This window comes from Cynocephalus volans, chromosome 11 (genome assembly GCF_027409185.1).
Source record: "Cynocephalus volans isolate mCynVol1 chromosome 11, mCynVol1.pri, whole genome shotgun sequence".
Taxonomy (NCBI): domain Eukaryota; kingdom Metazoa; phylum Chordata; class Mammalia; order Dermoptera; family Cynocephalidae; genus Cynocephalus; species Cynocephalus volans.
The window spans coordinates 106,671,020-106,698,492 of NC_084470.1; the positions used below are offsets into that span (position 1 = coordinate 106,671,020).

Genomic DNA, 27,473 nt, shown 5'->3' on the forward strand with positions numbered 1-27,473 from the left:
TTCCATCTTGAGCCCTTGTTTCAGGCTCTGTCTGCACTCTAGCTCCAGAACTATGTATGCCTGTGAATTCTGCTTCCTAAGGAAGCTGCTCCCTCATTCCCTCATTTGCTTCAGTCTGAGGGTCAGCCCTAGCAGATTCCTGAGCTGAAGCTGTTTTGGACATTTGAAGTTTATCTGTTGCTCCTGCTGTATGCTCTTGCAGATGCTCTCTTTCCACAGCTTTTGAACATTGCAAGCATATCATTCTACTAAAAAAAATCTTTTGTTCTGAAGTTGGGATGTGCTTCTCGTGTTTCATTTCCCTCTGTATTCTCTTTCTCTGCCCAGAAAGGTTCGGTTGGATAGTTAATGGTTTAATGGTTTAACCAAGTTCTTAAGTTAGTCCATTTCCTTCTCTACCACATGTAACGCTGGTGTTTTTGTTAGGCTTTCCTCCTTTTACTTTGTCATTGTTTTCTGGGTCAAACATTTGTTTTTCAAACATAGACTTTTCTCATATCACAGTGAGAGAAATGAAGTCAATGTTTTATGGGTCTGCCAAAAGCAATTGTTGTCCAAACAAATCTTGTCAACCCTCACCTCTCTGAGTTGCATAATCTCACACAAAAGGCATTTTCCAATTAAACCAAAAATCTACCCCAGGCGTGGACTCAAACTATTATCGTCCTGTCTAGATTCCCTTCAGCATGTCTGGTCCTCCACTGCCTGTCTTTAGATACTAACTGTGCCTGTTTCTTAACCGGTTCTTTAGGGTATGACAAACCCCTGCCCCACAATAAATGTTTTGCTCTGATCATCTAATAATTCCTTCAATATTCTATGTTACTTTTCCTGGGATTCTCACATGGCAGTTTTCTCTTCCAATTACGGCATAAGAGGCCACCCAAAATTTAGTGGCATAAGATAACCATCAATTTTATCATACTCAGGGATTTTGTGGGCTGGAATTTGGAAAGAACACAGTGGGAACAGCCTGTCTGTTTCCATGATGTCTGAGCCTCAGCTGGGAAGACTCAGAGGCTGGGGTGACTTGACGGCTGGAGGCTGCAGCCACTTGAAGGCTATGGATTACAAGCAAGTGAGAAGGTGGGAGGAGTGTCAAGCCCAAAGACCCCAACTCTGGGTGGAAGGAGCATCGGGGTCACCCTGTAGAAGAACACGTGGCGTAGGAGATATGGTTGTGGCCATTTTTGAAACAACAATCTGCATAGTTTGCCCTCTGGCTACAATTTACATTACTTCAACATGTAAAATACACTCACCCCTCCCCAAGACCCCTAAAATCTCACACCATATGGCATCAGCTCCAAGTCCAGGATATTATCATCTGAAATGGATCCAGGGTGAATGTTGCTCATCAGGTGTAGTTCTCAGGTGAATGTCTTCCCTCAATTTGAAGATCTGTGAACTAAAACAAATGATCTGCCTTCCACATACCCGACATAAGTGATGTGACATGCATACGATAACTGCCACACTCCCCAATTGCATTTATTCTGGACAGCATTCATGGCTTTAAGAAGCTTTTAACAGCTCCCTGAATCTGGTTCCCTCTGGTGGTGGTGGGGGTGGGGGTGTATTCCCGATTTCAGTTGGCTATCTGAAATCTTGCCTTTCTGTCTCTGAAAGATTTCTTTGGTTCCCAGTCCCCAATCTGATCTAATCTAATCCCCCTTTTTCATGTATTTAGACGTGTGCATTTCCTTTCCTTTTTTTGCATCTTTCTGGCCTCAAGACAGCTCTCTGTTCCTCCAGCTCAATCTGCCTGTTGGGTCTGAGAGCAAATTACTCTCCCTGTCATTTTCTTTCCACAGGAGACTGAAGTATATAACAAAAGGCAGTCTTAAAAGCTCATGCTCACTAAGGCCTGCTAAAACAGCCCTGTATCTATAACAACAGCCATTCTTTTGTGGGCAATAAGCTGTGGTTACCTGCAAAGGTCAAAATACTGCCTGGCTCACACTTACTGGAGCAGTAAAACCCAACAGCTCCTGCCCTGACCATACCAGAAGCTCAATCTCCTTGTATTACTTTGGCCTGTAGATACTCATTTTTATCTTTCTCAAGGTTCATGCCAAGTCACCAATATGTTAGGGCTTTAGGGACTCAAAAATGATACTCCTTTCTTACTCTCCTAGGCTTGGAAGCAAATGAGAGATAAGATATGAATGACAGTTGAACATAAAATATCAACTATATTACAGATATTGAAGGATATGGCTTGAGTGTAGAGACAAAGAGCTTCCTAATAGTTTATTCTAGAATTAAACTCACCCACCCAGTGCAAGGCCTCCCTCCACAGGGCAGAGCCTGCCCCTGTAAGCTTCCCTCATGTATCAGGATAGCAGGACTCTGTGGGAAGGCAAATCTGAAAAAGAATACCAGAAGAGGTTAGCTTAGCATGATTTACTCTTTCTCAGAAATTTACCAAAGAGGTTATCCTGCCTCTGGAAGAAAAGTTGGGGGAGCAGCAGAAAGAGGACAAGAGTGATACTCCCATAGAGTTGTCCTTTCCCATGGAGGTGTCCTCATGGAAATATGAAGCTTGGGGAATGGAGGGTCCTTTAACACAAAAAACTGGGAGCTGGGAGGCTCCAGTGTGAACCTTGTAGACCGTCTGCAGGGTGACATATATATCTCAATGGGAGGAAGCATATCTGGAGAGGAAATTCTGAGACAACAGATCCAAACTGAACTCACCAGCTACCTATGCCATGGATCACTGCCGCCCGCACCCCCAGCTCTTCTCACACCGTGAACAGACTTGGATATAAGTGTGCCAGTCAAAGATGCATAATAGACAGCAACAATCCAATATGGGAACTACATGAGATCCTACAAAGAAAAGGTCAAAAGAGGAGCCAGCAAAAAGGCAGAGGAAAAATACTTGTATATGGAGGAATGATGACCCCAGGTAACAGAGGAAATTCTCAGATAAAACAATGACCATGAACTGTGAGAACTCAGGGGGATAAAAGGAGGATAACAAAATATTATGGAAATGAAAACTTGCACGGGAAGCAGTGAGACAAAGAATAAGCAGTGTTGAAAACCATCAACGGCATGGAAGACAGGCTGGAGAAACGAACCAAGGAATTTAAAGCAACTAAAAGGAAGATAATGTGTGTGGACAAGAGACAGCACAATACAGCAGATACATGCCAGGTATTTCCTGAGGTAGAAAGCAGGCAAGTATTCCAGAAAAAATATTCAAAGCTGTAATAGAATAATTTTTTTCTCTAAAGGGAGATAGAAATCTGCAAATCAAAAGGGATAATTGACATGGAATGTATATGCAGATATATATATTCTGGAGATGTTTCTGAACATCAAGGATAAAGAAAGACTCCCACAGGCATCCAGGCAGAAAAACCCTGTCATCTACAGGGGAACAAATATTAGGTTGTTCCAAATCCTTTATCTGGTTTAGGAGACCCTTGCTTACCTGAAGTGTCATTCCGTCCACCCTACCACCTCAACATTAGGTTGGATTCAGATTTTTCCACAGTAACATGCAATGCCAGGCTATAATGGATAGGTGTATACATAATCCTCAGAGATAAAATAAAATATAAGCCTAAGAATTTTATACCATCTCAGTGTTGTTTATTTATAAATGGCAACATAACGACATCAAATGTATACATACAAAAAACTCAAAAATTCTTTTTGAAAGAAACCACCAGATGAAATCCAGTCAGCCAAAATGTGAATCAAGATGATCTCAGAAATGGAAAAGCCATAGTATAAAAAGACTGCTGGTGAGCACCAAACCAATTAAAATATAGAACTGCAGCTAGATCACTTTCAGAATTATAGGTACAGAATAGAATGTAAGTATTTTTGATGCTAATGAGAATACCGTCAGAAAGAATCATTAAATAAAGTTAAATGATCTCCCCTCCAGAAGTTTTAAAGAACTCACGAACTAGTGACATCAGAAGCCTAATGGAAACCAAACTCTCATACATTTTTTAATAAAAGGAAGAAATGAAATTGTCTTTATTTGCAGGTAATATAATTGTTTACCTAGAAAATACCGGGAAATCTAAGAAACAATTATGAGAGTTAAGAAGTGAATTTAGCAAGGTCAGAGGATAGAAGGTTAATATAAAAAAAGTCAATTACATTCTCATACGTTAGCAGCAAAGAATTGGAAAATAAAAGGAAGATAATAATCTCATAACTTTTGGTAGGAGCATAAATTTGTACAATATGTTTGGATGGCAATTTGTCAATAGCTATAAAAAATTTTAAATGCCCATGCTTTTTGACCCAGTATGTTCAGAAACTTATCATATTACAAAGAGTGAGCAGCAATATATGCACAACAATGTTTACTATGACAGTTTACATAAATAATCACAGCCATGACACAACAATGACGAAATGCAAGTGTATAAAAAAGAATATACTAAGTGCGCATCGGCAGAGATAGGGGTCACTTAAATAAACTATGTACATCTCTACTATGAAATGGCATAAGCAGATAAAAAGAATGAGGTAATTATATCAAAGCCTCTCAGAATAATGATATTTTTTGATGAACTCCAAGAGCCACATTTGAGATGTTTTATATGCATGAGTGAAGCTGTTGCAATTGTCCAGATGATGCAGATGGAGGCAGAGTCGATACTCAAGGCCAAGTTGATTCATCTCTGAAGCTTATGATGTCATTTCACTCTTCCTGGCTGGAAAAACTTGGGCAAGTCATTGACCTCGCCGAACCTGTTCTCCAGCTAAAATGAGGAAAGGTAGTGAGCGTGTCTGAGGGGCAGCGCGGGGGCCAGGTGCGGTCACGCCTGGCACGCCCAGCTCCATTTGGTCAGGTTGGGCCTCTGAAGATGTGACACGTCATCCACAGGGAGGACCGTGTGATCCGCGAATACTCATTTATGTTTTACATAATTTCCTTGCAGAAAAGCATTTGATTTGTTCTGAGTTCTTCACTTACATCAACTTTTAAAAATTGTAGTCATCTACATGATTCTAACTATATGACATTCTGAAAAAGGCAAAAGTAGGAGTTTTCAGGGATTAGGGAGGATGGAAGTATAAATAGACAGGGTGCAGAGGATTTGTAAGGCAGCAAAACTCTTCTGGATGACACTATGATGAGGATACGTGTCATTATTCACTTGTTGAAGCCCATAGGATGCACAGCACCGAGAGTGAACCCTGATGAAAACTCTGGACTGTGGGTGATAATGACGTCAGTGTAGGTTCATCAAATATGACAAATGGACTCCTCTGAGGGGGATGTTGATAGCAGAGGAGGCTGGGAGTGTGTGGGGAGGTGTATGCAGGAATTCTCTGTAGTTTCCGCTCCATTTTGCTACGAACCTAAAACTTCTCTAAAAACTAAAATCTATTTAAAAGGGGAAAAACCCCACGACCATAGCCTTGCCCTGGAAACTCAAATGCCCCCAGCCTCCAGGCAGCTAGTACAAGAGAGTAAAACAGGCCGGGCTTCAGGAACATTTTTGAAATGCATGGCCTCCCTGCCTTTCATGTTTTTCCACTGTCCTCTTGCCTCTCTGGACTCAGGTCTTCCCCGGTCCCCATGCTCACTACGGTCTAGCGCCTGCCACCTCTCTGTCCCGGGAAGCATCCCCTCACCTCTGCGCCTTAACATCGGTGCTCTTGCGGGTCTCTGCCCGGAGCGCCCTTCGCAGCCCTTCTCGTGGCTGGCTTCTGCTGTCGCTCAGGGTCCCAGCAGCTCTCACCTCTTCATAGAGACTGTCCATGACCATCCCATCGGAACTGGCTCCATGGCCACTCTAAGGGAAAAATGCTTGAAAGCCGCTGGCGTAGATGATTTATTTTTCCTGATTTTTTTCCCAACATCCCTCCTTCCTCCTTCCCTCTCTTCCTCCCTCCCTCTCTATTCCTTTCATTCTTTTATTTACTCTTTTTTTCTTCCTCTCTAGAGCATGAGATCCACAGGTCCTTCTCTGTCATGTTCTGTGTTGCATCCTTCCCCTGGACCCTTGTCTGGAATGTGGCAAATGTTCAGTGAAGATGTGCTGCCTGACCAGATGGCTCTTATTCCCCAGCTTCAGTGGCTTGCTGTCCCCTTAAGGTAAAGCCCCAGATCCCTTACGTGGTTTAGGACACTCCAGCACCTCAAATCCCGTCCTCCAGTCCTCACTCATAACCCTCTCTATCACCTGCAGGACGTGGCTCATGCCGTTCTCTCCTCCTGGGCACTCCCCACCGCTCTCATGGCTCTGTGCCCACCTCTCCTTGTCGCCACTCCTTCAGGCAGGCCTCCCTCACACCACCCTAGGGGGTGCTTCCTCTCCGTGGCCCCATCAGGCCCTCTCTTCCCCTCATCACGACCCCCCTCGCACCACAGGGCAGTCAGGTGCTTGTGTCCAGCTGGGAGGGAGAGACTGTGTCTGTCTCACCTGATGGTGTATCGTGGTTATGTGGCAAATGAACACTTGAATGAATGACTATGAGGCATTTCTGAAATCTACCTCCTCTTCTTCATTCTGTTTTGATGACCCACACCGCCACCCATACAAACACCTGGGGACAGCCTGGACCCTTCTCCACCCACCATCGACCTCCACTCCAGGCACATCCCGTCAGTCGCTAAGCCCTGTAAGTTCTACTTCCATAATGTCCTCCAATCTGTCCTCTTCTTTCCATTTTCACTAGCAGAGGCCATCACCATCTCTTGTCTAGAATGTTGCAAACCTGCTTTTTCTGGTTTGCCACATTCCTTCAGTCACTTCAATCCACCCTTCATGGCTGCCAGACTCATCTTTATGAAAATTAAACCCAATTATGGTATTCCTGTTATCACAACCCTTTCATGGTTTCCTGCTGCCTTCAGAATAAGTTTAAAACTCCTTATCATGGTGGCCCATGATCTGGTTATAAATATTGCACATAGTCCAAGGCATTCAATTCACGTTTATCACATCTTAGCTCTCATAGTAACTATCAAACTGAATGAAATGTGCATGTTTCTTGTCTTACCTCGAAAGTCCTGTGAGCAATCTAACATGTTTATCTCTGTGTTCTCCAGCATCTGGCCCATTTCAGGTGTCCTGCAAATGTTTGGTGAATTGAATTCGTCTAGGCAGTGAGGGCATGGACATGCAGCTTATTTTAATTTGGTCATATTTTCTCTATTTCTCTAGTGACAATGTCAAGGCATCATTCTCCACATCATAATATCATTTGAGAACAATGTAGACTCTGCCATTATCTACTCTCCTCAGTGAAGAAATGCAATATGAAATTCATTTATTCTTTTGGTTCTTCCTTCATATCTATCCCCTAAATATTGAATACTTGGTGTGTGTCTAGTACAGTTTCAGGCACTGGGGATACAATACAGGGAAAACCAAACCAAACCAGGCGATGCGGTAGTGATAACAGGATGACCATTGAGACTCAGTGGACAGGGGGCTTCACAGAGGGAGAGCCATTTGAGACAAGGCCCGGGTGATAAGAAGGAACCAGTCAGTCACATGGAGAGCAGGGAAGAGCATTTCGAGCTGGAGGAACAGCCAGAGCAGCGAGCTATGGAGGAATAAGACTGGAATGTCTGAGGAACAGAGAAGACCAGTGTGGCTGGCAGGGGGTGAACCAGATAGAGGGTGAAGGAGGTGGGGTTGGACAGGTAGGCAGGGACGCTTTTATCTTGTGGGCCAGTTGTGTCAGGCTTCAGTTCATCTGCACATGACTAAACCCCATGGATAACAGCAGTTTGAACATGATGAGATTTTTCCTTTTGTGGGAAACTTTTGGAAGTAAGGTACTCCTGGGCTGGTATATGGCTTCAAAATCATCAAAAATCCAGTTCCGCCTGACCCCGGCCCCCAAGCACCCAAACCTGCTCTGCCTTCCCTAGGATGAGGCCCCTATCCTCATGGTCTAAGACACTTGCTGCAGCTCCATCCTTCACATTCACATCCCATGTGGCAGAATGGAGAAAAAGGCAAAGGGGGGCCTGCCTCCTCCATTTAAGGAAATTCCTGAAAGTAGCCTATGGCATCTTCATTTATAGCTTCTAACCCAAAGCTAGTCATGTGGCCACAGCTAGCTGCATGAGAAGATGGACACTGTAGTCTTTAGTTGAGCAGCAAAAAACCATGAAGGAGCACGCTCAGCCATGTGCTGAGCTGAGGACAGGCGACCAGCTACTGAAGGAAAAGGGGGCGTGGACGCAGGGGTGGAAGCTAGTGGCACACGAGGGCAAGAGGCTTGGGTTTTATCTGAAGTAGGAGGAGAGGGTTTTAAGTTGAGGACTTGCTTGGTCAGATACACACTTTAACATGATCACTCTGGTTGCTGTATGAAGAACATAGTGGATGAAAAATTGGGAGAAGATTCATGAAATAATTTTGGAGACAGATGATGGAGTATTGTTGAGGCAGTGAGATAAAGGTAAGTGATGACTTGGGGTGTATTTCAGAAGGAGAGTGAACTGATTTGTTGATGGTTTTAGTTGAGGAATGAGGGAATTAAGGATGGCCTCTGGCTTTTGGCCTGATCATCTGGGTCAATGCTGATGTCATTTACTCTGATGGGGAAGATGAGGGACATGTTTGTAGTGTCTACTAGATATCCAGGTGGAAATGGACCAAGGTACATTGAATTGGAGTTTGACGAAGCCCAGACTGGAGATACATATTTGGAAGTCCATCTGAATATAGATTTAAAGCATGGGAATGAGTGAGATTACCAAAGGAATGAACACAGAGAGCAAGGAGGAGGGAGGCCAGGACTGAGTCCTGAGACACTCCATCATTTAAAGCTTTAGAAGAGGAGGAAGAACTGTCAATGATATATACAGAAAACCAGGAGGGTGCAGGGTTCAAAAGTCAAATGAAAGGAGTGTTTGAAGAAGGGGATCAAGGTCTTCAGTAACAAATGTCACTGAGAATTCCAGCCAGATAAGGACAGAAAACCAATGGATTTGGGAATGAATGCCATGGATAACACTGACAAAGCCTTTTCAGTGATGTGGTGAAGATGGAGATGGGATTGGAGTGGGAGTGGGGGGGAGAAAGGAATGTGAGGATGTAAAGACTGTGAGAAATTTCTCAAGAGTTTTTTCTCTGAAGGGATCAGAGAAATGGAGCAGGAATAATTCCTCTGGCAATAGGGAGGAATAGAATAAACAAAGGAATAGAATAAATAGAGGAATAGAATTAAAAAGTCCTTTTAATTTGCGCTTTTACAATTTTTTTTAATTGAAACATAATCGATTATACGTATTTGTGGGGTAAGGAGTTGACTATCAGTATTTGTGTATAATATGTGATGATCAAATCAGGTTAGTTGGCATATTTGTCATTACAAAATGTACTCCTTTTACCTTTTTTTTTTTTTTTTAAGGATTAGTCTTGACTGTGGAGAAGAGGAGAAAACCATTGTTAGCAATTCATAATACACATAGACATAGGTTCTCGACCAACTATTGACCAGAAGTGTCTGGTTGCAAATGACAAAAAACCTATCTATGCTTGCTTAAACAAAAAGGGAAAATTTACTGGTTCACATAATCAAGTTGGAACCAGAGACTTGGGTTTCATTAGAGATTCTCTTTCATTGTCTCTCATCTCTTTTTGCCTCCTCTCCTACTGCAGATTGAAGGGTGTTGTTGAGAAGGAAGCAGGGGGAGATATGATCACCAGAGGCTCATCCTCACTATTAAGTGGCCAGAGGAGAAATGGAGCCTCTCTCTCTTACAGATCCATCTTGAAAATTTCAGGAGGAGAACTCTGGCCCGTCTTGGATCAAGTGCCCATCTCTTGAACCAAGCATTGTGACCACGGGAGGAGGAATGATAATTGGCTCACCCTAGGTTACATGCCCATCTCTGTGTCTGAGGAGCAGGAAGGAAGGAGGCAGGGAGAAGTTCTGGGCAATCCAAAACCTTAGCTGACCCGTTTGAACTACTGTAGTTATAAATACAGTGCTTATTTTCTAGAACTCATTGATTCATAATTATGAAGTCCATGGCTTCATAATTGCAACAACAATACCTTTTGTTTGTCTCTGTATTTGTATCTTCATTATCTTATCTGATATATAAAACAACTACATACGCTAGGTAGGACAAGGTTCTTATTTGCATGTTACAGATTGGGAAACTAAAGCTCAGAAATTTGGTGACAGTCCAAGTTGTAGAATCATTTCATGTCAGAGGTCAAGAATCTTAGTTCTCCTCCAGACCTCATATCAATATTCATCACTGCTTCTCATTTGTCATGGTCATAATGCTATGTCCCCAGTCCAGATACCCTAATTCTCTTGACTCTTCTGCCACATGACCAACAGAAGACAAGGTCAGGATGGACAGAGATGTACAGCAATATTAACTGAGAAGTTTAGAGTTTGTATTTGTAAAGTACTTTATTTTAAATATTTTTATGTACATAAAATATTTTATTAATCAATATTTTATATTTGTTAAATATTTTATTAATCAATAGCTAGTTAATTTTAAGCCAATTAAGCTAATCAGATTATTTGGACTGTAACTGTGAAGGAGAGTCCACAATGCTCCTTACTAGGAGTCAACAATAGTTCTGGGAATGATGATAGCCAGAAGTTAATGGAAGGAGCCAGCATTTGTTGATTATCTGCCAAAAGCACCATGAGAGGTCCTTCACATACGCTGTTTCATCTGATTCTCACAACCACTGTGTGAGAGAGTGATAACCTCTATCTCCAGGTTCTGCAGAGGCTCATGGAAGTTAAGTGGCTTGTGTACTTGCTAATAGCTAGCAAATAGAGTTAAGACTGGATCTTAGATCTGCATGGCTCCAAAGCCTGTCCTTAGACTACATCACACTGAATAATTAACCAGTGAGTTTGCCAGACAAAGGTAAAGGCGTTTAGTGATGAGTTTTGTTTTAACCCCCTCACCCCGTACACACAATTTCTTGGGCTAATGGCCTTTCTAATTAATGTTCATATAGCCTTAAAATTAAGATGAATGTAGCAATGAAGGAAGTTGCTGTTTGTGTTAGATTGTTTCTGACGGCATTAAATAATACATGTGAATCTTTTCTGGAAATTAGGAAATAATATAGGATCTAACTTACAGTTAAAACTATTAGGTTTAGAACCAATATCGAATGGGAGTTTTCCTCCATTTTTTGCAACTTTTTGTTCTTTTTGCTTCCATTTGAATTGGAAACAGTCCAAAAGTTGATTTCCCTGTCACTATTCACCAATCAGGAAGTAATCAGACCCCAAACGATATCAGCAAGTGATGATGAACTTTGAATGACAGGTGTTTCTTAAACTCCCAGTTCCGCTTCTAACCCTTTCCCCCATTCTTCCTAATTGCCATATCCCCTTCTCATTTTCATGTTTTCATTTACCCAACCTCAAGCACAGGGTTCCCCATGAGGGAGTCTCTGGGGCTGTCCATGTGACCTGGAGATGGTAAGTGACATATACAGCAGAGCTACGGTGTCTATAACAACAAACTGCCCCAGACGACATGGCCTCTTACTCTCAAGTGCATCTAATGGCCCCAAAGAGTATTTCTTCTTTATCAACAGCTGATTCAAAGTGGTGTTGACCACTACCCACATTTTATCTTTTTTCAGATCTTATGCATCTACTATAAAAAAAAAGAGTGGTCACCTCAAGTAAAGAATCTCTTAAATTTAATCTATTCTGAAAGACTTTGAGGAAAAAAAACACATCATCCTTGTTGTTATATAAAAGTTGATGTCATTCTTTTACACCTGTGCACTCAACAGTCAGTAACCTGGGTTCCTATGTTTTGTATATGTGGAAGTATTGTCATTCAAACTATATTTCACTTCCAGCTGCAGGAACTTAAAAACGTTTTATCTTATGTCTGCATTAAGTTTCACTGCTGCTTAGATGAAATCCTTAAATGTGTATTATCTCTAAAAGTAACCCTTATGTGAATCTTTTAGTGAAAGGAAATATTCCCCCCTCCCTAAACTTGGATTTAAAACTCAAGGTGGTGGTTAGTTTTGGTGAATGCTTATTGAGCCTTTCTTTTGAACCTGGTCCTACACTAAGCAATTCATGTGTGTTTCCTCACTGAAGTCTCTCGACAACCCCATGCAGTAGATACTATTACTATCCTTTTTTCACAGATGAAGAAAAAGGTGTAAGGAACTCGTCCCAGGTCACATGAGCAGTAGAAGGCAAGTAGCAGAGCTCCAATTAAGTGCCAAGTGTGTCTGACTCCAAAGCTCATATTATTAACTCCTATGCTACTGTGCCTTTCAAGGTTTCTTAACTTGAGTGCAAAATTAAAATTATCCAGAGTCTGATGTTTTCTCAATAAACAGGTTGCATCATTTGTTGTATGGTGGGCTTGTGTTCTTATCACTTCCTGAGCTAGCGTTGGTAGCAGACATATTCCTTTGTTGCAAGAATAAGTGGCATTCTGGAGAACCACAGAGGTGCCTTTAGGTAAGGACACTCAGCAGGCTGATGGGTACAGCTCTAAATTCTTATTAGCGCTGCTTCTCTAAGAATGAGTCTTCTAGGTGGCTGGAAACTCATAGCACTGCTGCCTATCTCTTCCTTAGCAATAGCCCATTCAAAGTGGTGTCGGCCACTATTAGTTTTTGTCTTTTTCACATCTCATGCCTCTATCATAAAAAAACAAACAAACAAAAAAAAGAATGGGAACCACCTCAAATCAAGAGTCTCTTAAATCTAATGTATCTTGAAAAATGTCAAAAGGTATGCATAATTTGGGGGTAAAAAAAAAGTACGTTTGTGTAGCCAAAGTGCTACAAATACACATATTATACAAATTCACCAATGCAGAACTGACTTTGAACACAGGATTCCTCAGCTACTTGGAGAAGGGATTTTCTTTTGTAAAGTCTTCACATTATTGTATGCTCTGCTTGTTTGGAGCTGGGCTAATGATGAAAAGTCTCCATCTTTTGATGATGTATTCAAAATCTGGGAGCCTCCAGATTTTTCTATGGGGAAAAGAGCTTCCTCACCTTTTGAATGAGAATTTGGTGTTTTGGACGAGATGTTCATTCTCTTCCCTGAAGGGAACACTATCTCTCGTCAAGTGGGACTAAAAAATTAAAACAAAAACAGCTGCTTTTTCAATTTCTAAAAAAGTAATGGTTTGTTAATTTCTGGGTTAGATACCAGTGTAGAAAGGAGTTTTAGTGTCATAATTTCTGAATTTATGAATTTTAGCACGATAAGTTTTGTACCAATAAAAGGTGAACTTAAACATTTTTTCATTTATTTAGAACAAAAGTCTTAAAAATTATTAAATTAGTATAATGTGGGGGTGAAGAATATAAGCACTAGAGTTTGATGCCTAGATCTCACCTCGAGTATATCATTTACAGATTGTGTGATCTTGGGTAAATTAACTTAAAATCTCTGGGCTTCAGGTTCTTCACTTATAAAATAGTACTTATTTTATGGGGCTGTTGTGAGGATGAAATGAGATAATGCCTATAAAGTACTCAGTACAGGGCTTGACAGAGTCAGAGCTCAATAAACAAAAGCTATAGAAACCTCAAAATTTACTGTAAAGTATAAAACGCAGCCTAAATTTCTATCAATTAACTTAGATTTTATATATGTGAAACATTTAATATATAGTTAATTTATATATGTATTATATATATTTTTTAAAATTTACATATTTATAACTTTCTTTCAGAGTCAAAACATTTTTCAATAGTGCATGTCCTTGGTACTATCTAGCTACTCTTACCCTTTCTTAAAGTCTGGAACCGGACCCCAGGCAAGGTATCTCAGACACAGCCTACTCCTGTGCTTCCTTGGCCCCTGGCTTTCTAGTTCCATTGACTGTGCTCCCGGGGCAGTGACACAATCCTTGTTATCTGCCTTGTCTTGGAGAATGACTGGGCAATCTGCTGATACCAGGTTTTTCTTTCAGTTGTGAATAACAAAGAAACGCAGTTAGCAAGGAATACTTTAGCCCTGTCAAGTGAGTTCCAAAAGGCCTGGTTCACTTACTTTCACTGCTTTGCTTGCTGTCATTTGTTAAATTTTTGGAGGTTTCACGGTTTGAAGTATTACTACTAATAATACTAATGATAATAACAGTAGTTAACACTTATTGAGTGCTTACTATGTACCAGGCACTGTTATAAGCTCTTCACACATATTGACTCATTTAATCCTCACTATACTATTATTATTCCCATTTTACAGCAGTGAAAACAGGCCCAGATGATTAGGGAACTTGTCCAAGGCCACACAGCTTCAAAACTTCCATCAGTCTATATCTTCTTACTTCTATATTATCGATCAAAATTATACTCATACTTAGAGAATACTTTAAGTGATCCATTTCCTCAAATTCTCAGTGTAGGGATATTTTCCTGGAGGTGGGAATGTTTAATAAGCTCAGTGAGTTTGGAGGCTCATCTGGTATAAAGTGGGACCCTCGGATCAAGGGTGCTTTAGCATGATTGTTATGGATGCTCAGAGATCATTGAAAGACAAGATTATGTTTTACAAGGCTAAGACAATAAATGGGGTCAGAAATTAGAATGTTCTACTAACGAATAATGTAGCTTTTTTTGAGTGAGACATTTTTATTCATTTCCAAGCCAGAAACAGATGTGTTTTTTTCAGGAATGGTTAAAGTTGTGGGGTTGGGGGTGGGGAGGGAGAACAGAGATGACCAGACCTCACCTTCAGATCCTTCCTGAAATAAGAGTATAAAACAAAAACAAACCAAAAAAGAAACCGAGAGGGCTCCCCCACGCCCCTCCCCGAACTGACAGACAGCCAACACCCTTCTTCCAGGGTCTGTTCCTCAGCTTCTCCCAGAGTCCTGGAGACAGTTTCCTTCTGGATAACTTTTACTTGGAACAGAGCCTGTTGTCAACAGGAGAGTATGTATTTGGAATAAACCTTCGTGTAAGTCAGTCAATTGACCTAAGAGTGTCAGGTCGTGCTGTGAGAGACACATGGAGTTGAGCAGAAGTTTCTCTCCAGTGGAGAATGAGACACATACACAGAGAAGGCCATCCTGGCTTCTTGGGTGGCAAGGGACTTGTTTCTACCACAGAGTAAAGCGGCCGTCGGGCGCTGGGCGGGAGCTGATCTGGGCTCTCCTGAGGGCTGCCTGCAGTTCACCTGCGGAAGGAGGCCTTGATGGTAAGATCCTGAAGGGGCACAGGGACGACACCGTGCCATGAGGTGGGAACAGAAACGATCATGCTTCCTTTATGAAGGCTGCGAGGACAGGAGGTTGAGACAGCTTTACCACGGGTGGGAGTGGACGGTGGGGTGGGGGATGCTGAGTGTGGATGAACGTAAATTTAACTACACGAGGGGCAGGAAGCACCGTTAGGGCTGGCTTGGCCCGAGTGAGTGCCCTGGGCCTTGCACCGGGCGAATGTGAACTCTGTCCTGCCAGCAGCGCCCGGGCACATACGTGCCGGTGTCCACGTCCCCGCTGCGAACACGCCCTCAGCCGTCAAGGTCCTCATCCCTGTGAATCAACAGGGCACGGGCGACCCAGAAGGCCCGGAGAGCAGGTCTTTGGGTGAATCCCACCTCGGCTTAGGGAGGGTCTGTGAGGCTTGACATGCCCCTCTTCTCAGCGGCTCCCCCGTGTGCACCGCTGTGTTCTAGAAGGAGCGACATCGGCCCCGTGGCCACCTGCCAAGTCAGGCGCGGCCGCGTAGGCGGGGCAGGGCGGCGGGAGGGCTCTTCAGAGACCGCCGCCGCGGGCCACTCCTTGGAACTGGCCGAGCGGGGCCGGGGCGCGCCGGTCCGGCATATAAGCAGCGCCCAGGCGGCCGCCGCGCAGCCCGGGAGGCGGTCCCCAGCGTCGCCGAGCCCCGGCCGCGCCCCACCTGCCGCGGCGGCCGCTGCTGCGCTGCAGCGATGGGCCGCTACTCGGGCAAGACGTGCCGGCTGCTCTTCATGCTCGTGCTCACCGTCGCCTTCTTCGTGGCCGAGCTGGTCTCGGGCTACCTGGGCAACTCCATCGCGCTGATCTCCGACTCCTTCAACATGCTGTCGGACCTCATCTCGCTGTGCGTGGGCCTGGGCACCGGCCGCCTCGCGCGGCGGTCCAGCAGGGGCGCCCGCGCCACCTACGGCTACGCGCGCGCCGAGGTGGTGGGCGCGCTCAGCAACGCCGTCTTCCTGGCCGCGCTCTGCTTCACCATCTGCGTGGAGGCCGTGCTGCGCCTGGCCCGGCCCGAGCGCATCGACGACCCCGAGCTGGTGCTCATCGTCGGCGTCCTGGGGCTGGCGGTCAACCTGCTGGGGCTGCTCATCTTCCAGGACTGCGCCGCCTGGTTCGCCTGCTGCCGCGGCCGCCGCCGCCGTCGCCACCTGCAGCCGCCGCCACTGCCGGAGACCCCTGGCGCGGCGACCCCGACGGCCCCGGGCTTGGACTCGGCCGTGACCTTCCGGGGGGCCTCGGTCGAAAGGACGCAGGAGAAGGGGGCGACCGTGTTCTCAAACGTAGCAGGTGCCTTTCGGATGCAGCCTCCGGCCGCCGGTCCCATCCTCCTCGCCCACGCCCTCTTTTTCTTTCTGCCTGCTGGTTTTTTTTCCCCCCTACTTAAATCCATTTCCATTACAGTCCCACTTTACTTCCCTAATGCTAAGTTAACATATTCCTTTTTCCCTTTTTCCCCCGCTCCTGAACCATCGGGCCCTACTGGCCTCCCTCCCACCCCCCGCCTGAGTATTGATTTTCTTGAAAATCAGACCTCATTATTGGGCAACGGAAAGCCCTACCCAACCCTCGTCCCCTTCATTAACTGCTACCGAACTTTGTTTTGTCCATTCGCCTTTGCCCCGTCCTTCTGTCCCCTTGGATGTTATGGATTTTGGGGGTGGGGGGTGGGCTCCCACTTGCCCCCTTTTTATTTTCACTGGAGAGGAGGTGTGAATGAAGTCCAAAGGTGGATCACAAGGCTAATTCGAGACCAAAGTGTACTGTGCTGGGCTGTGTGTGTGCAGAGGTAGGGTTTCCCATAAGCTAGTAGGAATTTAAAGTAACAGAACTTCATTTTGAGTCTATTGGTTCTTTTTGTTTGTAGAACTCATACACAACACAAGGTTTCTTCTTTGAATGCAGGTGATTCCCTGAATACTCACAATGAGCCCGAAGAGACTATGAGAAAGGAGAAAAAGTCCGAAGCCCTGAATATCAGAGGTAGGATTGACTTTGCACTAACTTGATGCTGTACTCTTCATTTCGGCTTGACTTTTAATAAGGCAACGGTGTGTTTGAAAGTAGGCCAGTGACATGCATAGACCATGACCCTAGTCTCTTGCCTAATCACTGCATCAATTCTGGGGGAGAAATTAGTTGCTAATGATCGATCTTTTCTGCACTTAGACCCATACTAATGCTGCCTGCTCCAGAGCTCTGCATATCAGTGCCATGTTTCTACGTTACTTGATTTTGCCCATCCGTGGATGTTGCTAACATACAGTGCAGCCTACTGTAATTAAATGTGATTTTGATAAAGATGGGAAAAGAATAGGTGGGCTGCTAGCCAAGGTTATCCCCTATGTGGCATTGCTGAATGACCCTGTTGCCTCAGTTGTTATACCAGAAGCCTGCTTTTGTGGAGGGACTGACTGTTGGTTCACTGAAACCTCCACTTCCAGGCCCAGAGTCGGGGTTCTGGTGAGGCCTGCGGAATGCATCTAGTTAGCATTCCTCAGGAGTACTGGGCTAAAGTCAGCCCAGAGGGTTCCATGGTGGGTTTCTCACTGGATACAGTTGTATCCAACATTTCTCTTTCCCAACTTCTTGGGCACAGACTTTGTTCCAGAGTAATTCTGGAAGGGGTAATCCCCAATCTTGACTTTCAGAAGTTCAACAAAGATTAAGCAACCATTTGTCTTTTTGTGTGGTTTGGGGAAGCCTGGAGTGGGGCTTAGATGGAAATAATATAAAGAAAAACTAATAATCCAGGAGATGCCTTTATTTTTGAAAGCCTCACAGCTGTTTTACAAAGTGACTCCCAGAGTGGACCTACAGGGAAAAAATTCAGAAAACAACAACAAAAACAACAGCACACAACACATGTGCTTCTAACAATTTCTAAGTGAATTAATTAAAAAAAATTAAATGCAATAGGGAATTTGCTTTTCTGAAGAACTTGGTGGTGAATCTTTTTGGAAAGAGAATCTAATGAAAAATTATCATCCTTTAATTTATCTTTCTTTTTAGGTTCAGTTTATATATATACACACACACATATGTGTGTATGTGTGGATATATATATGTACACACACAAACATACATGTGGGGGGAGAAACTAGTTTTTTAAGTGGAGTTTATCATCATAACACTTGAACTTTTCAAAGCATGTTCTGTTAATTATCTTCATTCTTAGGTTACAAAGTTGAGAAAGAGAACAGGTAGGTGGAAAGAAGCAGAGAAGAATGAAGAATATGCCTCAATACATATTGTGTCCTTGCTTGAGAAACTTGTATGATCTTGCTAATTTTTAGTCCAAAGTTATTGGAGCTCTTGGGTAAAAAAATGTCAGTGGTAAAATGCATTGCTTTACCTGGCTGAGCACTTGGCCCACAGGTATGGGCAAAGGCACACCTCTAGCTTCTGATAGAGGTGAAGAGTGCAGTGGCTGAAAGATTGCGATTTGGCTTCTAGCTGCGCCACTGAAGAACTCTGTGACTTTGGGCACATTATTGAGTCTCTCTAAACCTCCAATTCCCTCATCTATAAAATGAAGATAATAATAGTGCCCGCTTCATGCGGTTGCTATGAGGTGAAATGTGAAAAGTGCTTAGGCTTTTAGTAGCAAAACTAGCTAATGATTTTATTGAGTGTGTACTTTGAATGAGTCACTTAGTCACAACAATCTTACTCCATGGATACCGTAGTCATTCAGGTGGTGTATTAGTCTGTTTTTATTGCTTATAATAAAATACCTGAAACTGGGTGATTTATAAAGAAAGACGAAATTTATTCCTTACAGTTTCTGAGGCTGGGAAGTCCAAAGTCCATCTGGTGGTGGGGACAGTCACCCAGGGGTCTCACATTGCAAGATGATGGTAGAAGCAGAGAGAGCAGAGAGTGAGCAAAAGACAGACTCTCCTCTTCTTTTAAAGCCCTCAGAACCATACCCTGACCACCATTTCTAATCCATTCACTACTGCACACGGTCCTACAATCCAATCACCTCTTCAAGGCTCCACCTTTCAATTACCTTTATAGGATTTCCCATCCTCTTAACAGTCACAGTGGGGGCCAAGTTTCTAATACATAAAACTTGGGGATACAATTCAAGCTTCAGTGAGTTTTGCGGGGACATGATTCAATCCACTACAGGTAGTGAGTAGAATTGCTGGGCTCAAACCCATGTTGCTTCAGTAAGGCTTAGCTCAGATCGTTCCTGAGGCTTCTGGTGAGTACCCATGCTGTGGCCAGCAGGAGCCTTTCCATATTTCAGGTCAAGTGTGAGGCTGGCCTCACCCTTGGCTCTGTGTCCTTATGTTGGAGCCATGATTCAGGGAAGGACTACAGAATGTTGGAGCTGGAAAGACCTTAATAATAATATCTGCCTCATTCTCTCAGAGGCTAGTTCTGAAGAGTATGTGAGACGATGTCTGAAAACCCTCTGAGCACTGCCTGGCAGGGGATAATAACGGGTATCACTTGTTGAATGGGACCTGTGAACAAAAATCATTTCTTGATTTTCATTACTGTTTCTCTTATTCCAATGGGAATAAAAAAAATGAGTTCTTAGAAACACTTCGTCTTGTATTACAAAGTACAGTGAAGAGACAATCCTTTTAAAATTCTCATCAATGTGCTTTGTAGTGGTCAGTCTTATTTAATGGGATCAAATATGATACGTTAAAAATATTGCAACAGAGTGTCAGAAAGACAATTAGCCCTTTTTATTTCAGTCTAAACATAAATAGATGAATAGCAATCCTGACATCACTTGAAAATAAATCTTCTTTGATGAGGTGTTTCTTTATAATTCTTGCTATTTTTCCTGTAAGGAAGATCTCATCCTCTCATAACTACTGATAAATGCCCAGTGCAAATGCACTGTGTTTCCAGTTATTCAACAAAGTCAACAGCATTGATGGCTTCTCCAAGTGCTGGGACACATCAAATTTCAGCTCATGTCACATTGCCAAGTCATATTATATGCCAAGCTTTTGGGGGTTTTGTTTGTATCTAAAGACAGCAAGTGATGGCTAAGTGCAGAAGTTTTCTGTCTTTATTTTGTGTGCATTGTGACTAATGAAGTGATTGAGTTGGCTACTAAGTGGTGGTCTTTGTTTCGCAGATAATGCTGCCAATTTATCTTTCTGATCACATCAGAATCTACTCAGAAACCTTTTACTGCATCCCAATAAGGTCTAACCACTGCTGACATACCAGGGCTTGCTGTTCAGGAGCCCACACTCCTCCGTAGACATTTCCGCCCTTCTCTTCACTCCTTCACTGCCTCGCCACCCCCACTCCTGCCCTTCACCATCTCCTCCCCTCCACCCCTAAAATTTAATGCACAAATACAGGGAGGTGAGAAGTGCTTATTTGTTTTTGGTGGCTGGCCAGTATGGGGATCCAGATCCTTGATCTTGGTGTGATAATACTGCACTCTAACCAATTCAGCTAACCAAGAAGTGCTTAGATTCTATAGTCAGGTAGATCTGGTTGATTCTGCCTCTGCCATTTACTAACTAGGTGACATTGGACAAGTAACTTAACCTCTTGGAGCTTCATTCCCCTCATCTATGTAATGGAGATAATAGTACCGGCATCACTGGGCTGTTGGGGGAATTACAGGGTGCTTGGAACAGTGCAGAGGACCCACTCAGCAAGTGATGCCCGTTGTTATGCCCTCCTGGGCAGTGCTCAGAGGGTTTCCAGATGTGTTTCACATGCTCTTCAGAACTAGTCTCTGAGGGAATGAGGCAGGTATTATTATCATCCCCATCTCACAGATGAGACTCTTGCTGCCCAGAGAGGTTGAATTTAGTGTGTTGTTGTTTTTAACAGTTTTTCAGTCTGAAGGTCTTGACAATATGGGTCCTAAAATCAATTTAGAAGAGTATGATCAGCATTTAGAGAATTAATTAGAATTTCTAATTAGAATTAATTAGAAAATTAACTAGAATTAAATAGAATAGAAAATAGTAATATGTCATATGTAAGGGTAGATTTTGCTTTCTCATGAATCATTTGTTTCAATTTGTGTCTGTGTGTGCTAGGATACCAAACATAATTCTTACAGTAGATTATGGGAAAAACAAGTTTGAAAACTACTATTTTATATAGTTCTTAGTGGTATTTCTCAGAAGGAAACTGAAATTGGAATTTAGTATATGAGACAGGATGCACAGTGGTTCTCCAGACAGACTTCCCATACTTCTGTCTCCACTTTAATACTTTCTAGCTGCGTGACCTTGGACAAGATACTTAGCCACTCTGTGCCTCAGTTTCCTCATCTGCCAAATAAACAGAGTAACCATCTCACAGAGTCCTTAAGAAGACTTAATGTGTAAATAAGCTTAAAGCAATGCCTGGTGCATGCATGTTGGTTAGCATTACAATTATTATCATTGTTAAATAAAATACAGGAGTTTCTCTGCGTCATGGGAGTGGTGTATTAATCAACCAGAAAATATTGTTCTATGGAATGCCTGCACTGCATGCCTCCAGTGCTGTGATATAAACAAGGGAAATGCAGGGTAACTCTGACGCTATGATCGAGGAAATGAGGCTAACGCGGATGAGACAGTCAGAGAACAGCAGTCTGTCTCAGCAGTGAAAGTGAAGTCAAGTGCATGCAGAAAACAGTAGGTTTTCATAATTTCATGGTAGCATTTTGTACCATGAAGGACATTAAAGCTTCTCTCCTGAGTTCTTCCTAGAGGAACAAGGTGTGTAGAACAACTCTTGGGAAAGTTTTGAGTTTCCCTTCTGTGGCTCAGGACAAGGACTGAGGAGTAAAGAAGCACTTTTGGGGGTGGGGTGGGGGAATAGGGGGTACAGGATTAAAAATTGGAATGTTTAATGTATGTATCGAATCAGGATCTTATTACCATAAGTAAACATTTAGCCAAAAGGAAATGTGGGGATTCTTTTTATTCCTGTATTTTTTGGGGGAAAGGTTGCCACTAATTACATTTAGTATGTTTACAGAATGCCATTTTACCTATGATGTTACTCAGAATCCTGGAAGTGTTGCCAAGAGGAGAAATTAGCCCAGCTAAAGTACCTTGCAAGTGAGACTGTTCAGTCTTAGCCATGAGTGAGTTGTTAGTAACTTGGATTATTACTAATTCTACTGAATGAATCTGTGGAATATGTGGAGAGACAAAGCCAACCTTTCTTCACATATATGCTTCCTTTCAGAGCAGTGCTCTGCAAACTAATGGGCATTCAAATCACCTGGGGATCTTGTTAAACTACAGATTCAGATTCAATAGATCTGAGGTGGGCCTGAGATTCTGCATTTCTGACATGCTCACAGGTGATGCTTATGAGACTGGTCTGCAAACCATACTGTGAATAGCAAGACTCTGATGTTGCTTTCTGTAAAAAAAATTTGTGTTTATATTTTATAATCCCTCTACCAGACTGTCACCTAATTTACGAAATTCCCAGTTTAGTTTATGTCTCACAATTGGGCAAGCAGATCTTCTTTGCTGAGATTGCATGTTTTCTATATCATAATCAATACCTTTAGAAACAGTTCCTTTAATTAAAGGCAACCACAGTTTTTATTATTATCTGCAGAATTTTAATTTTGTCTTATTGTGACACATGGCTCTTTATGCAGTGGAAACATTGCTAGAGTCCCTGTTCTTGAGGCCCTCTTAAACCAAATGTCTTTTAAATGACCACAGGCTAAGTGAGAAGTGGACAAATGCCTGCAGGGAAGGGGGAAGGGGATCAGGGAAGAAGAAAGACAGAGAATAAAAATAATCACTCTTTTGCTATATCTTAGTTCCCTCTACTCTTAAACATGTTTAAGCTCATTTAAAGCCCAGACACTGGTCTGAAAGAAGAAATCATTTGCAGAGCCTCTGTTTCCCAGCTTGGTGCCCTTTGATGGGTGGTGGGTGGTAGCACTCTAAGATGGCACAGTCACTCTTTCTGCAGGTGACAGGAGCTCAGAATCTTCCTAGGCTGCTCCTCTTCCCAGGTCCTCTGAGCCCTGAGGTATGGCCTGGGGTTTTGTTTTCTGAAAGGCTGTTGCCATTGTTTTTCATTCTAACCCAAAGAAAAACAAATGGCAACAGGTAGTTAAATATTAGGCAATCTGAGTCACTGAGTATCATGTGGCTACCAAACGTGGATCTGTGCTGTAGCGGTGGTCTTTCTTTCTTCCTGGCAGGTGTACTTTTGCATGTGATGGGAGACGCCCTGGGGTCCGTGGTGGTGGTCATCACAGCCATCATATTCTATGTGCTTCCCCTGAAAAGTGAGGACCCATGTAACTGGCAGTGCTACATTGACCCCAGCCTGACTATCATTATGGTCATCATCATTTTGTCATCTGCCTTCCCACTCATCAAGGAGACTGCTGCCATTCTGCTGCAGATGGTCCCCAAAGGAGTCAACATGGAAGAGCTGAGTAAGTAGAGTGGGTTCTGATCTAGAACCACTGTTGATTTAATGTTATTCAGGCCAAAGGGTCAGCATTATTTCAGAGTAGTGTTTCATTTACGTGTTCTGAAATACTTTAAAGCACCAAGGTGATAGAGACGTCATGTGTTTTGAAGCCTAGTAAGATGACTCACAGCTCCATGAACCAAAGGTTCTTTGCAATGCATGATTCTCTGACTCAACTGCAAATTTTTGAGAATGGAATGCTTGGGCAATACCTATCCATGGGCTATTTACCTTTGTATCAAAGATTTAACTTAGCTCAAACAAGGCCACTTCTGCCAAGAGCTTTATTTTTATTGTCCTTATTCTGAAAACATGAATCACTCATATTACAGATCCCACCTTCCAGTTCGTTGACCTTTATGGGCATGCAAGTCACATCTCTCATATGCCGCCCAGTGCTGCAGGCAGAGGAGGTGGTGAGAGGGGAGCAGACACAGAGGAGCAGACGTGCAGCAGCGTCTTCGCCATCCCTGGCTAGTTTTCCAGTGAAGGACACAAGATGAACACATGCAAAACAATTCATGATATGTGCTGGCTATCTCTTTTAATAAAATAATCTATATTAAAAGAAATAGTAATAACAATAGCAACACTTGTATGGCATTTACTCCATGCTAGGTACTGCTCTAAGTGCTTTAGTTACTTTAACTCATTTTAATCCTTATAATAATGCTATAAGGTACTATTATTATCATTCCTAATTTACAGATAAGAACACCCAAGACACAGAGGGGCTGGGTAAATTGTCTGAGACCATGTATGTAGTAAATGACTAGACTGGGATTCAGACTCTTGCTGGCTGCAGGCTTTTTGCTCATTATCACTATTCAGTACCATCTCTAAACACACACTCATTCTAGAAAGTATGGGAAATACAGACAATATTAAATAAGAAAACAGAGATCTCTCATAATCTGACCAGAGAAGGTATCACTGTTAACATTTTCTTTTACATACACTGTAAAAAAAGATCATGCCGTATATACTTTAGCTATTTGCTTTTTCACTTCAAAATACCTTATGTACATTTTCTCATATCCTTAAATATGCAACTTACTTAACAGCTGTATAAAATTCCATTATATAGTTGATTTAACTATTTCCTTGTTTCCATTTTTTTATTAATACAAACAGTGTTGCCCAAACCCCTCTTGTACACAAATATTTGGTTGTTACCTTTAGGTTAAATTCATAGTACTAGAATTGCTGGTAAAGGTTTTTGATCCATATTGCCAAATTATCCCTTTTATTTTATTTTTTGACCGGTAAGGGGATCGCAACCCTCAGCATGGTGTGGTCTGCACTGCGCTCAGCCAGTGAGCACACCAGCCACCCCTATATAGGATCCAAACCCGCGGCCACGGCACTACCAGCGCTGCACTCTCCCGAGTGAGCCACAGGGCCGGCCCCCAAATTATCCCCTTTAAAAAAGGCATTCTACTTCCACCAGAAGTCCATTGGAATGTCCATTCCCTTTTATACTCAACAGCCTGGGGATTTTTTTCTTGTTGTTGTTATACTTATTTCCTTGAATTACTTTTTGTGAGCTCATGATGTGTGGCATGAGAATTCAGAGAGGCAAAAGATTATGGGAAAATGTACCCATATAGGTATGGCCCTTTTTCCTTCTTGCTCTTCTTTGTGAGTCCACAGGTATTTTGGTGAGAATGCGTCAGGGACCACATGCCTACTGTAGTCCCACAATTTGGTTCTAGCTCTCACCTTGGCTGTGGTTTGCTCTTCTCTATTGCAGTGAGCAAACTCTCTGCCATGCCTGGAGTCAGCAGTGTACATGAAGTGCACATCTGGGAACTTGTAAGTGGAAAGATCATTGCCACCCTGCACATCAAGTACCAGAAGGACAGGGGATATCAGGATGCCAGCATCAAAATTAGAGAAATCTTCCACAATGTGGGAATCCACAGTGTGACCATCCAGTTTGAGCCTGTGGACTTGAAGGAAACCCTGGAGCAGAAGGACTTACTGTTGCAGTGCAGCTCACCCTGCATCTCCAAGGACTGTGCCATGCAGCTGTGCTGTCCCCCCAGGGCACTGCCTCTGGCCCATGTCAATGGCTGTACTGAGCACAATGGCAGCCCCCCTCTAGCCACACACCGAAGTAATGGCCTCAGTAGAAGAGATACCACAGAAGTCGCTATTGAAGTGTCTTTGGACAGCTGTCTGAGTGACCACGGACAAGCTTTTAACAAAACTCAGGAGGACCAATGTTATGTAAACTGCACACATTTTTAATCTGGTACCAACATAATCAGACTGTATAGACAAGTCTGATTTGGAATCACCAGCTTGACTTGTGGAAGGAGCTTTGTGGGTTGTAGTCTCTGACCAAACTCATGGGGTGCACTCTGTGTATTCAGCAGGGCTCTTTGGGATTGTAGTTCAGCATGTCTGTTAATTTTTATGACTGATGACTCCTTTCCATTACCCTGGGTGTCTCGAGCAAACTGCACTAGTGAATATGTCAGGGACACTGAAGGCTGGGACTCAATGATTGTGGACACAGGATTCTTGCTTTTAAACTGATTACAACTTCTAGCTGACTCTCAGGTGAGCTTATAGCCTAAGTACATCGAAAAAACTAAAGTATCATACATAATAGCTATATTTCCCCCATTCCCTTTGAAGATCATAAAAAAGAAAAGTTAGGTATTTCTGGCACTGCAGAAATTTTTTTTTAAAAATCTTTGATCCATTTTTGAATAAATGTAAAATGAATACCTATGAAGGTAGAAAATGTTCTCAGAACATTAGAGGAGGTGGAGTTGGGAGGGGGTAGAAGATGGTTTTTGACTGTTTCTTCATTTTGCAAGGTGATATAACATGTTTACTTCCTGCTGTGAACTGAACTGCAGCTGTAGGGTGTTCCACATGTTCAAATAGAGAACACATTTTATTTCACTTGGAAGTATGGCCAATAGTACTTATATACTGCCTTTTAGAGTCAGTCCAGTTGGGACTGTTTTTGTTTATTGCTTTGATAATGATTTACTTATTTGTCCAAATTCCTTTGAGTCCTCTTTTTTGTGATCACATTGATCTATGCATTTACCAGGAAAAAATGAGTATTCCTGGGATAGTAGAATATATGACATTGAGTGTTCATTCCTGCAAAATAAATAAGCTAGATTTCCCTTTCTTTAATTAGACATATTTTATTTATTTTTTAAATTTTACTTCTCAAAATACATTGTAGTTGATTTAATTAGACATATTTTAAAGTATTTATTCTAGCTGCCAATCAGTAACATGATGGAAAAGTTGATGTCCAAGGGAAAAATGAGAATTAATTTAACTCCTGTCTTTAATATTTTGAGGAGCTTAGAATTTCCTTTTATGTCTCTGACCCATTTTACTAAGTTCAAATAAATTTGTTATAATCTGATTCAGACCCATAACCAAACTATGTTAATAGTGCAGAAGCCTCTGTCATGTATTTAACACATTGTTTAGGCACCAATATTGAAATCAAAAGTTTCGTAGGTATGAGAAAATGGGAGGTACCTCACTAGAGGACTAATATCTTGTTCAATAGGTTGCAAGATTGACTGTGAAAATGATCAACTCTTAGGCTGTAAGCTTTGAGTCCTGTTTAGAATCTGTACAGAGTTTATCAGAAATGCTCAGCTGATAACAGAAACAGTATCCACACTTTTCAGCACAAACATTGTTTAAAAAAATTATCTTGGTCCTAAATTGGAAGGCTGAAGTAAATAAGCAACTATGATCAGTAGTACAGGAAATTCTTTATTCCTTGAAAATATATTATCTGTGTTTAAATTGCCCGTGAATTAGGTAAATAGAAAAATGCCTAAAAATGTTTTTA

The 27,473-nt window shown here is 42.5% G+C and overlaps 1 protein-coding gene across 2 annotated transcripts in view; it reads left to right on the plus strand.

Annotated features, from left to right (window-relative positions):
• SLC30A10 (solute carrier family 30 member 10) overlaps positions 1-25,882 on the plus strand; it is a 40,070-nt gene extending 14,188 nt beyond the window's left edge. Inside the window, exons 1-4 of one of the 2 annotated variants that reach the window (XM_063115466.1) lie at positions 15,877-16,471; positions 17,087-17,164; positions 23,352-23,591; positions 25,383-25,882. In XM_063115466.1, coding sequence (XP_062971536.1) covers positions 15,877-16,471; positions 17,087-17,164; positions 23,352-23,591; positions 25,383-25,882 — 1,413 coding nt within the window. Of the gene's footprint in view, positions 1-15,876; positions 16,472-17,086; positions 17,165-23,351; positions 23,592-25,382 lie in introns of those variants that run through there. The other variant, XM_063115467.1, reaches the window with a different exon arrangement.
• The last annotated feature ends 1,591 nt before the right edge of the window (positions 25,883-27,473 follow it).